Below are 11543 nucleotides of genomic sequence, written 5' to 3' on the forward strand. Positions count from 1 at the left end.
ATTGGTGCTGATGTGTTCAAGTGCTTAGATGCTGAGGTTGCTGAGGTAAGAGGCATTATTTCCCTCCCAAATAATTGTTGGTGCTAGTGGATTTTCCTTCTCTCTACTTGGCTGCCGCGTCGGCTCGGACCATTTTTTCTTTAGTGAGGTTCAATGCACCGGCGACAAAGCAAGTCAGTCAGTCAGCTGTCCATTTTACCATAGCAGCAGTAAACCAAATATGCTGCTGCTGCTGTCACAGTTCAGGGAAATGAAACTCCCCAAAGCCCCCATCCCAGAGTCGCGATCTCCATTGCCTCCATTTCGGGATCCGACTTGGTAGCCGTTGCGGTTTCTGCGAGGCCACCCAAAGTATCTCAAAACCCCCCGAGTTATCTTTTGATCTGTTGTGACTTTCCTTTCTTTACCTTCCCTGGCAATCCAGCGAGACAGCGAAAATCAGCCTCGATACAGCAGGAGGATTATTTTCCCACACCCCACACCCTCTCCTCTCAAGGCTGGAAGTTTCATGGTTATTGTCCGTCGTCGTCACGGTGCTGGACTCTCAAAGTCCGGTGAACGGAGTCTTGATTGGGGCAGTCCGGTCCAGACAATTGTCGAAAATGGTTCGTTCGCACTTAGTGGGGAGGGTTCGAGGCCAATTATACCGCCTCGTCCAAGCCTTACGTACAAGTCAATTTACTATTGACTGCGACTATTGTTTATTTTTTTTTCTTTGCCCCCCTGCACACTCTTAATCAATTATCACTGTGTGTGCTGCAACCCTCTAGACCCTTGGCATCTCATCTCACTGCTCAATCCATCTCCTTTGTTGATGGGTCTGACCTGAGCACTTCGGTGGCCGACCGGAGTACCTGAGAGATGAGCTATGTTTCCACACAGCAATATAGCAAGGCTATGATCGTTTTGTGCCTTTTCTTTTTTCCATTCTCTTCTTGGAAAAGAATATTGAGTATCTATGGAATAAGTTGATTGATTAATGAATTGCTTGTAATTGGGGCTCGTATCGCTTAGCTCTGGGTTGTCAGTGCAGCCAGAAACAGATTTCCCTAGGGCTTGTCGTTCTCTGGAAAGGAGAGAATATGTTGAACAACGCCAAATGGCTTGGACCTTCCCGTCCTTGTCAGCTCAGCTCGGAGGATTCGGTGGATTGCTCGTACCTGGTACCTGCACAGCCCAACCGCCGTTGGTGGGGGGCAGGGGTCAGCCCAGTAGGCCGTCATCCTTCACCCCTGCGCTTCCCTTTCAACAACTCGCCAAAACCCGTACCACGTATGAGGGAAACACGGCACACGAGTCCAACAAGACAAGGAACTTCCCCAACTTTTTCTGGATTGTCTACGGCATTACCCAGAGCAGGTAAAGGGTGAAAGTGTCCTGTTTGTTCTGGCGCTGGCTCTGGGATTTTTTTTTACCCTGGTCTTGTTTGCTGAGACCCGAACCAGCGACCAATCCATCCCATCCTCCACTGTCAGCTCTAGCTCTCCTTTTTCGAGGCTGAGACTCGATCTTCCATTCCCATCTCCCGGTGCCCTCCTACCGTAACCATAGTTAGGTCCTTGTGTGGTTCCCGTCTGAAGCTGCAGCCTGTTGTTGCATTGTCCCGATTGAAGCTTCTCCACCGAAGAAAAGTAAAAAGGAACGCAGAGGAACAACAGAGAAGGAGCAAAAAGAGAGGTACCCGCAGCTCTTATTCCCACCTGACCCCCCTGTCTCCCACTAAACACAGACCCCTTGACCTCCCACCGGGGCTTTCCAGTTCCTACCTACCTCCTGAGCAGGCCGGCCGCCAGGGACAAAAAAACTGCCCTCTGTCCCAATTGCATGCTCACTCCTCCGACTTCCGTTCATTTGCCATTCTCTGACATTCTCCCCCAGTCTCAGATTTTGGTGATCTCGACTGCTCGAAGCTCGGGACTGCTAGGAAGCGAAGCAATTCAACAGAGGTTCGTGTTGTCCAACAATCAACTGCCTGCTTTCCTGTCTTGTGGAAAGTTCCGATGCGATCGAGGTAATCAGGAATCGCATCGCTGCGGGGGTGGACGGAGAGGGAGGGAGAGAGAGGCAGCATCGCCTGGCGCAATATCCCGAGCTTCAAACCTACCTGTGAAGTAGCTCGGGAGGCAGATGGCTCTCGGGCGGTTGTCTAGGCCTGCCGTCGGGCTTCTTGTCCCCCTCCTCCCCTTCCCTGCACGGATGGAATGCAGCAATGCTTGTAACTACTTCAGCTAACAACTTCGTCCCGGCAGGACTTTCTCTTCCCTCCTCCACGATCTTCACGAATTTTCTCTCAAGCTCTGATACCCCCCGAAAAGCGTCGCAATGGCTGCTACCACGACTGGCACAGCGCCACCAAGCAGCCTGTCTGCCAACGACAACATCACTCGCTTTGCAGCGCCTAGCAGGCCTCTCACCCCCCTGCCTGGCCATGCCCTCTTCAACGACAAGACGAGATGTTTCGTCTACGGCATGCAGCCCCGTGCCGTCCAGGGCATGCTCGATTTCGACTTCATCTGCAAGCGCGCTACCCCCTCGGTCGCCGGCATCATCTACACCTTTGGCGGTCAGTTTGTGAGCAAGATGTACTGGGGCACAAGCGAGACCCTCCTGCCTGTCTACCAGGAGGTCTCCAAGGCCATCTCCAAGCACCCTGACGTCGACGTTGTCGTCAACTTCGCCTCCTCCCGAAGTGTCTACAGCTCCACCTTGGAGCTGATGGAGAATCCCCAGATCAAGACCATCGCCATCATCGCTGAGGGTGTGCCAGAGAGGGTAAGTCACCAAAAGCCACCTATCCCAGCGGAGTAGAGGGGGTTTTTTTCTTCTTCATATAGTGAGGTCCAGACAACCAAGGCTGACATGAGGAGGACAGCGCGCTCGTGAAATTGCGCACGTGGCTAAGAAGAAGGGTGTGACCATCATCGGTCCTGCTACCGTCGGTGGCATCAAGCCCGGCTGCTTCAAGATCGGCAACACGGGTGGTATGATGGACAACATCGTCGCCTCCAAGCTGTACCGCAAGGGCTCCGTTGCCTACGTCTCCAAGTCTGGTGGTATGTCCAATGAGCTCAACAACATCATCTCGAACAACACGGATGGTGTCTACGAGGGTGTGGCCATTGGTGGTGACCGGTATCCCGGCACCACCTTCATCGACCACATGCTGCGGTACCAGGCCGACCCGGAGTGCAAGGTCATGGTGCTGCTTGGCGAGGTCGGTGGCGTTGAGGAGTACAAGGTCATCGAGGCCGTCAAGCAAGGCGTCATCACCAAGCCCATCGTCGCGTGGGCCATCGGTACCTGCGCCAGCATGTTCAAGACGGAGGTGCAATTCGGCCACGCCGGTTCCTTTGCCAACTCTCAGCTCGAGACGGCGGCCATGAAGAACAAGAAGATGGCCGAGGCTGGCTTCCACGTGCCCAAGACCTTTGAGGACATGCCCAGCCTCCTGAAGCAGGTCTACGACGATCTCGTGTCCAAGGGCACCATCAAGCCCCAGGCCGAGCCTGCGGTGCCCAAGATCCCTATGGACTACTCTTGGGCGCAGGAGCTCGGCCTCATCCGCAAGCCGGCCGCCTTCATCTCCACCATCTCTGACGATCGTGGCCAGGAGCTCCTGTACGCGGGCATGCCCATCTCTGACGTCTTCAAGGAGGACATTGGTATCGGCGGTGTCATGTCTCTGCTGTGGTTCCGCCGCCGTCTGCCGGACTACGCCTCCAAGTTCCTGGAGATGGTCCTCATGCTCACGGCCGACCACGGTCCCGCCGTGTCTGGTGCCATGAACACCATCATCACCACACGTGCCGGCAAGGACCTGATCAGCGCGCTGGTCAGCGGTCTGCTCACCATCGGCTCCCGTTTCGGTGGTGCGCTGGACGGTGCCGCTGAGGAGTTCACCAAGGCCTTCGACAAGGGCCTCAGCCCTCGTGACTTTGTCGACTCGATGCGCAAGGCCAACAAGCTCATCCCCGGTATCGGCCACCGCATCAAGTCGCGGAATAACCCTGATCTGCGTGTCGAGCTCGTCAAGGAGTTTGTCAAGTCCAGGTTCCCCAGCTCCAAGCTGCTCGACTACGCTCTGGCGGTCGAGACGGTCACCACCTCCAAGAAGGACAACCTGATCCTGAACGTGGACGGCTGTATTGCCGTCTGCTTCGTGGACCTGCTCCGCAACTGCGGTGCCTTCAGCGCTGAGGAGGCTGAGGACTACCTGTCGATGGGTGTCTTGAACGGACTGTTCGTGCTCGGCCGGTCGATTGGTCTTATTGCCCACTTCCTCGACCAGAAGAGACTGCGGACTGGCCTGTACCGTCACCCCTGGGACGACATCACGTACCTGCTGCCCCAGCTGTCCCAGCAGGGGCGGCCAGGTGGCGAGGGCCGTGTCGAGGTGTCGGTGTAAAATTGCAAATGGAAAGGGGGAAGAAGAGGGGGAACAGGAGAAGAGAGAAGTTGTTCGAGATATGTATCTAGAAGTCAATGTGCAGAATGGGGCTACTCCATTTTCTGTGATGCCCTGTGTCGTAATGAATAGCTCCAGGCTGGTTTTGCCGCGGTTCTTAGCAAATAGAAGGGAATTTGAAATTGAGCACATCAACATTACACACAACAAGTTTCTGCCTCCTGCTTGCTGCTGTACTTTTGGAAAGCGAGGGTTGTTTATTGTCACTTTTTTTTCTTCTTATTTTTTTTTTTTTAGCCAGCTCAATCGTCCACGCACTGCGTCACTTGTCCAAGGACGGGTTCTATGGCATGACAGGGGTATAGGGTAAGACACATAGCAAATTTGATGCCTGTCCCAACACGAAATTCACCCACAGGCTCACTCCTCAGTAGGGTAATACAATATGTATGCATGGCACATGCAGGAACTAGATCGTTCCGCTCCTGCCTGTGCACTGCATAGCATTTCAATTGAAAGTCAGGGTCAAGGTGTGCACGGACCATTTCTTCGTACTTTCTTAGCCTGCCGGGAGTCGCGTCTTCCTGGGGATTTTTCTGTACGACCTTGCATCATCCGAATTACACTTCTGAGGCGACGATGACGACCCAGGATTGAGATCTCTCTTCGACTTTGGATAGTACTGGCACCACTTTCTGGGATTTACATCGTACACATATATCTCCACTGGGTCTCGCGACCGTGCTGGCCAGGGAAGACAGCTAGAAGGTAGGAGCAAAGACCTCAATTCCTCTTCCTCAGCAGACTTGATGAAGAGCCCGCCCGCCCTATACTGCCCTGTCCCGTGCTCATACAATCTCTCCTGCCAGACTCTTATCAGACTCCTGTCCCTCGAACCCAAGCCGAAGCATCGACCAAGGAAAGATCAACAGAAGAGGGCAATCCGTCCCACCCTAATCAACCCCTTAACCCGCCGTTACCAAAAAGCATCCAACCCCCCCCCCCCTCTCTCCCCCAATTTCAACAAAATGGCCACCACCCGCCCAGCCACCTCCTTCTTTCGCATAACCCTCCACCGCTCCTCAATAGGCATGCCCCAGCGCACCCGCGACGTCCTCGCCGCCCTAGGTCTGCACAAGCGCGGCCGCACCGTCTACCACCCTGTCCACCCGCAGTTTGCAGGCATGATCATGAAGGTAAAGGAGCTGGTGCGTGTGGAGGAGGTGGATAGTAGGCCGAGTGCAGCAGAGATAAGGGCCGCGCGGACACCGGAGAAGGGGTACTGGGTTGAGAAGAGGGCGGAGAGGTGAAGCAAGAGGAGGAGGAGGAGGAGGGAGAGTTGGCGGGGGCGGATGCTGGCAGGACTCTCTTCTCGAACTTTGGAGGGTGTTAGTAGAGGGGCCACGCAGATACGCGGGAAACCCAGACGTATCGCCAGCTCGACCGGCTTGGACAATGCCGATGAAGACACACATGGTCTGAAGAACAGTCCGTTTGGACAGGTAGTCAGAAACGCTACACACAGGGAGGTATGCTTCAGTCATGTCTACGTTAGAGGAAGGGAGCGGATTTGCGGACCATTATCATGCCACCATGCTGGAACGTTGCTGTTAGACACTCCTACGATGGATATGGGGATGTCTGGATGGATGAGGGGGAAAGACTGTACATATGTATTTGCCTGCCATACACTTACACTGGCTCAAATCCCATCATCTTTACAAGCTCTTCGTCATGGCACGACCAATTTTCTGATTGACCAAGTCTCTCACAAAGAAGGAAAGGACGGGCATCACAAGAACTGTTTCATGTACCGGGTTCATTCTCTATGAAATAGCTTCCCGTCTCCGAGCCTTTTCATCATCTAGCCCAGAAATGCCTGGGCGCCGTCGACAGACGTCGTTGATCAAAGCTTAAGACGAAAATTAAAGAAGCTGGAAAAAAAACAGAAAGAGCTGGGGAAAGAGTCCGTCCACAAGTTTATCCAGCAGACCTCTGCCGCGGCAGACAAAACAATTTGGCCGCCTCCCTTGATCGTGCAAATGGTACGAGAAACACGTCGTACTTTTCAAGGTCCTCCTCGCGCGTGCCACACTTGCTGCCCCCCCCCCCCCCGGCCCATATTACAGTGAACCCCCCTCTGTAACTTTGTAAGTCCGCAAGTCGTAATGGTTCCGCTCCGGAGACTAAGAAGGCCAGCATGTCCTCTCTTAGAGTGTACCGTGGCCTTAAATCATAAAGTGTAGCAGAACAAGAGATCAAAAGACCGCAATTTAGAGAAATTAGAGGCCGAGATCCAAGCTTTTGTATGATCTTATGCCTCCTCATATAAGGTGAGCAAGAACAGAAGGCTTTCTTGGTCATGTGCCTCATCAACAGTGAACAGAGGTAGAAAGGCAGGTTCACCAGGCCCCTTCAAAACCCACAGGACCAAGAGAAAAGTCTAAGAAAGAATAAAAGTACAAATTTTGTTCGTGATGAACCCAGATGCTATGGGTTATTTTGGTCTCTCAGACAAGAAATGGTGTTGTGTCGAGAGCTTGAATCTGGAATCTTTTGTCTGCAGAGTGAGGAAAAGGCATTCAACTCGGTAATGCACCGAAGGCTGGATGCGAGAAGGACGAAGAAAACGAAAGGGATGGTTGTGACAAATGGTCGCAGGTTCGGCTGATATTGTGTTGGTGCGAAGTGTGTTTGGCGTTGCGCATGAGGGAGGTAGTGGGCGGTTCGAGAACTTCCTTGAGCTCTTCCCTTGCGCAGTACGCGAGCTGACTTAGGTTGCTCTCTTGCGGCGAGAACGAGTTCGGCGTTCCCTCTTGGGAGAAGGAGAAAACTCCTCGTCACCGTCGTCTGCGACCGTCTGCGGGCTGTCCAGGTCTTCGTTGCAGCCGGCGCCGGCCTTCCTCTTCCCAAGGATCTTTGCGTCAGAGCCACCCTGGTTCTGCGCGTGTCTCTTGTTCTTGGAATTTCCCTCGCCATTCAGGGATATCGTAGGGCCAGAAATTCCCTCGTTGCTCAATGAGTCCGTAGGCGCGACACTGGTCTGCACGGACTCGGACGCGTCGGATCCCTAACCGCGCGCCTTTTCCACATATTCAGTGCCGGGAACCATGTATTCATCGAGGAAGTAAGTCTCGTAATTCTTGCAAAGCCAGTTGGTAAATTTGACAAGCTCTTCGCGGAGGCGCGTGACGGACTGCAGATCCATGTTTGTTTGGGTGATCAGCTCCGGCAGAGACACTGGCCATTTAGTTAGCTTACTTCGGCAAGAAAAGGAGGAGGAACCCCCCAAGGTAACAACTTACCAAGCAATCGGCTCAGGTGTTCAGCACCGTATGTGGTGCTTGGTCCTTGCTCTCCGTTCCACTCCTTCAGCTGCTCAGCGTACTGCAGGCGCTCGAATCTAACGCCAATGTTAGTCACTCCGCAACATGCACAGAAATTGCAGTCATGGGTAGCCTCACCGATACAGCAGAATCCTACCAAGGGCTTTGTCAAAGTACTCTCGAAGGCCGCTGATGGTCTCCTCCAGGATATCGATCTGTGTGTCATCGCCCGCACGGCAGGGCTTTTCATAATCCAGGTAGTCCTGAAGGATTTTCTCCACGGTCGCCTTCTTGTGTGGGAGTTCCACAAGCTGCTGGTTCTTGGTGACGTTCTCCCAGTCATCGACAAGCAAACCCTTCAAGTGATCGGGGAACCATAGCTTGATAGACGGTTTGCTGTGAAACGAATCTTCCTGTTCACTATTGTCAACATTTGCCTTCTCGTGGCCTCTCTCGGACTTCCATCCCAAAATGACGTTTAAGACAGCAGCTGTGACGCGATGCTTGTCTGTTTCTCCAGACGGCAGAATGAAGTCAACACCCAAAATAGAGGCGTACTCCCGGACTGGGGATCGCAACTTTACGCCCCGGGAGTCATTAGCCTCTGCGGGCTGGCTGTCCACAGATGGACTATCGGGCTGGGGGTTCTCTGTCAGGCATGATAGCTTGAGCTTGATTCGCTTCGTGGGTGGTGCATGCATGGTGGCATCAGGATCGTCGTGGTCATGCGTTCTCTTCCCGGCGCCGAGCTTCTCAGCACCGGATGCGGCAGACTTGTTGTGGCCGGCTGAAGACGCGCCCTCGTTGGTGCCCTGCGGCTTGGGGCGTCGGGGCTGCTTTGTGGGCCTGAAGGAAGCGCTGCCAGGACGACCATTCCCAGAAGGTGCGTCGCCCTGAGGCTTCTCATCCTTTGTGTGAGCCTCTGCCTGGTTGAGGCCACCGTACTCGCACTCGAAGTGTCGCTTGAAGCAAGCCTCACAAGGCCGCTGTCCATCGCATTTGGTCTTTTTTATGCGACACATGCCGCAAGCTCGCCCAATGCGGGGGGTTTTCGTCTGTCTCTCGCCATCCTCCTCAGCTTTGCGCTTCTTGGAAGCGGAAGGCTTGGATTGCTTCTGTAAAGTAGCAGTATTTTCTATTTTCTCTTTGCGATCGATATTGGCCTTCTTCGTAGCTGCGGTCTTTGGCTGAGGCCTCTTCTTGGGTGCTGCCGTAGCTGACTTGATTCGGCTGCTGTCCTTGGACTGCTTCTCGGTAGGCTTAATCTCGCAAGCCTCGGACACATGATCTTTGATGCCTTGCGTCTCAGGGTTGGCAGATGCTGTCGACGGGGGGCAGTCATGAATTCCATCATTCATAACGGCTAGAGGAGCATTCGAACAAGTGCTTGGGCCAGCGTTGCTGGGATTTATCTGCTGGCCAGAGGAGATAGGCGGAAAGTTTCGAGCCAGCCTCGCCATGTGGACATCGGCGCGCCACTGATCCTGACTCGCTGCATCATCATCAGCCGATGGGATGTCATTATTGCCGAGTGTGCTTCGCAAGGCGCTGATGGGAGGTTGTACATCCAGTTGTCCCCGACATAACGAAGAAGAGGTCGCAACCCGGTCTCCGTCCTGATTGTCGGTGACCGTGGGGCCTTGTCCTCGCAATCGTCTGCTGCTGCGAATAAGAGGAGGAATCTCTGCCGCGCCCGCAGCCTTTCTGGTAGCCAAAGTGTCACGTCGCCCCTTGCGCGCCTTCTGGGCAATGGGATCGCGTAAGGTTCCGAGAGCCTGCAGCTGGTTCTCGCGCTGAGCATCTCGTACCTCTTGGTTGAAATGAGCGCGATCCTCAGGGGCAACACCAGCGGTTGGAAGAATTGTATCGTGTGGGACGCCATCGTACCAATCGATGATGCCGGCCGGGGCTTTGCCATCGCCATCCTTTGCTGCTTCCACTCGCGGGTGCTCCTTGTCCTTGTTCTTATCGGCAGCAGTCTGCCTTTTGGTAGGTTTCTTGACCTTGGCATCCTCGACCTTCATGTGAATGATAGGCGGGTTCTGCAAGACAGGCACATCATCGACCATCTTGACGTAGCGGTCCGTGAACCGATTCAGCGGATTAATTCCAAGGGCCCAAGGGCGCTTGAAGTCAACTTGCACACCAGCTTCAGCCCACTCCTTCTCCTTCTTTGCGAATTCTTTGGTCGTCTCCTCGACACACAAGGCTGCATCGCTGTCTGGAGCCGTAAGGGCCTCAGGCTGGGTCGTGGAGCCAGAGCGAGACATTGTAGAGAGTATCAGGTAGAGAAGTAGGTGAGATGGTGGTGATTCCAAGACTTCGACGCAGCTGATGTGGCGAAGATGATGCTAAGGGTGCGGGGATTGATGCAGATGGTGCAACAGTTCCTCATGTGCAAATGAAAGAGTATCTTGCGATGGGGGGGTGAAGGGCTGACCAGAGGAAGTCGATGTAAGGTGATGTTGAGACGCGTCCTAGGACAAGTGATGCAAACGCGACCTGTGATAGGCGACACGAACTCACTCAACCTTCTGGAACCAAAGGACAGAAATGTCGAGACTGAAACAATGCTGAACACAGAACGCGTTGTTGCAGATCGTGGCTTGAAGGTTGCTGTCGGCAGATGGCTGGTGGGAGTTCGACGGGATGTAGATGGTGCGAGATTCAGATCAAGCCCGAAGCTGATGGATGATGAGCAGGCTTGATGGAATAAAACCAAGTGCAGGTTGGAAAGAATCCAACAAAGAGATAGTTGCTGAGGTTGTTGATTTCGAAGTTGGTGGTGGTGCAGGTTGTTGTTTAAAGTTGCTTTCAAGTAGAAAAGCTGCAGCTATTGTTGTGCTGCCCCGTCCCAACTTTTCACAATGGGGTGTTTTTGCAATGTCAATAGCAGAGATAGAAGCTGCTGTAGCAGTCCATTCAGGTAGTTTGACCACAATAACAACCAAGATGGATGACAAGGTCCCAAGTGAAGTGGGTGACAGGATGGATGCCCCAACCTTTCCTAGCCCTGAAGCCCAGCCCTTTCCGCCATCTCTACTCTCCTTCTCTTCGTTGACGTGTTCCGGGATACTCCAATATGCCAGAAAACTCACAACAGATGGATACGAAACGTAATGGGAGCACAATAGGAAAATTTTAAGGGCAGTACTCACAAGCTCCATATCAAAGTCCCTCGTCCGTCGCGGGCCCCGCCCAGACGCGGTCGCAGCACCTCCCGTCCGCTCCTCGCTGCCACGAGCAGAGCTGAAGTCTGAGCCATTCTTCAGAGCAGCCTTCTTGGCGGGCTTTGAATGCTTCTGCATATTCGCGCGGGCCTGGTCCATGAGCTGCTTGGCAAGTTCTCTGTTCTCATCGTTGAACTTGCGGATGCGGTCCTGAGGCACCCAGTCATCCCAAGAAGCCTTCCACCCCTTGTAGTGAATCTTGTACAAGTATAGTCCATCATCACTTGGCTGGATCTCGAGGATCTTGGCCTCATAGAGCATCTCGTGGTGGAAGCATAGGACCTTTTCGTCCTTGCTGTAGGGCGCGTTCTGAGTCTTAGTTGGGGCCATCCTTGCCGGTTCCCTTGAGAAGTCTTGTCTCTACCGGTAGTTTTTACCAAAGAACAGGGTGAAAAGTGCCCAGGGCTATAGAAAAAAACGCAAGAGAGTTTTTCGAGTGGTCTGGATGAAACGCGAGATCTCAAGGCTCGACTGTGGGTGATTCTGACAGCTTAGAGGGTAGGAATGAAAGTGAGCACGAAGTCACAGAGACAGTGAAGGAGGCTAGGTCGGCTGGCGTCACGGGACCAGGCGATTCAGGGG

The 11543-nt window shown here is 53.7% G+C and overlaps 3 protein-coding genes across 3 annotated transcripts; 2 read left to right on the forward strand and 1 right to left on the reverse strand.

Moving 5' to 3' along the window:
* Nucleotides 1–1859: 1859 nt before the first annotated feature.
* Nucleotides 1860–4608, forward strand: M406DRAFT_276114 (ATP-citrate synthase subunit 1). The gene is made up of 3 exons (XM_040918269.1): nt 1860–1946; nt 2250–2772; nt 2873–4608. Exons 2-3 carry the CDS (start codon nt 2323–2325, stop codon nt 4403–4405), a joined length of 1983 nt encoding a protein of 660 aa, XP_040776409.1. The 5' UTR covers nt 1860–1946; nt 2250–2322; the 3' UTR covers nt 4406–4608.
* An 825-nt stretch (nt 4609–5433) lies between these two features.
* M406DRAFT_257783 (ribosomal protein L30) lies at nt 5434–5715 on the forward strand (the record flags this gene model as incomplete). Its single annotated transcript, XM_040917194.1, has 1 exon — nt 5434–5715. One exon carries the CDS (start codon nt 5434–5436, stop codon nt 5713–5715), a length of 282 nt encoding a protein of 93 aa, XP_040776410.1.
* Nucleotides 5716–7475: 1760 nt separating this feature from the next.
* On the reverse strand, nt 7476–11414 carry M406DRAFT_345865 (uncharacterized protein; the record flags this gene model as incomplete). The annotated part of the gene is made up of 4 exons (XM_040922125.1): nt 10890–11414; nt 7870–8144; nt 7711–7808; nt 7476–7645 (listed from the first exon to the last, which is right to left on the reverse strand). Exons 1-4 carry the CDS (start codon nt 11289–11291, stop codon nt 7476–7478), a joined length of 945 nt encoding a protein of 314 aa, XP_040776411.1. The 5' UTR covers nt 11292–11414.
* Nucleotides 11415–11543: the final 129 nt, after the last annotated feature.

This window comes from Cryphonectria parasitica (assembly GCF_011745365.1).
Source record: "Cryphonectria parasitica EP155 unplaced genomic scaffold M406scaffold_4, whole genome shotgun sequence".
NCBI classification, from domain to species: Eukaryota; Fungi; Ascomycota; class Sordariomycetes; order Diaporthales; family Cryphonectriaceae; genus Cryphonectria; species Cryphonectria parasitica.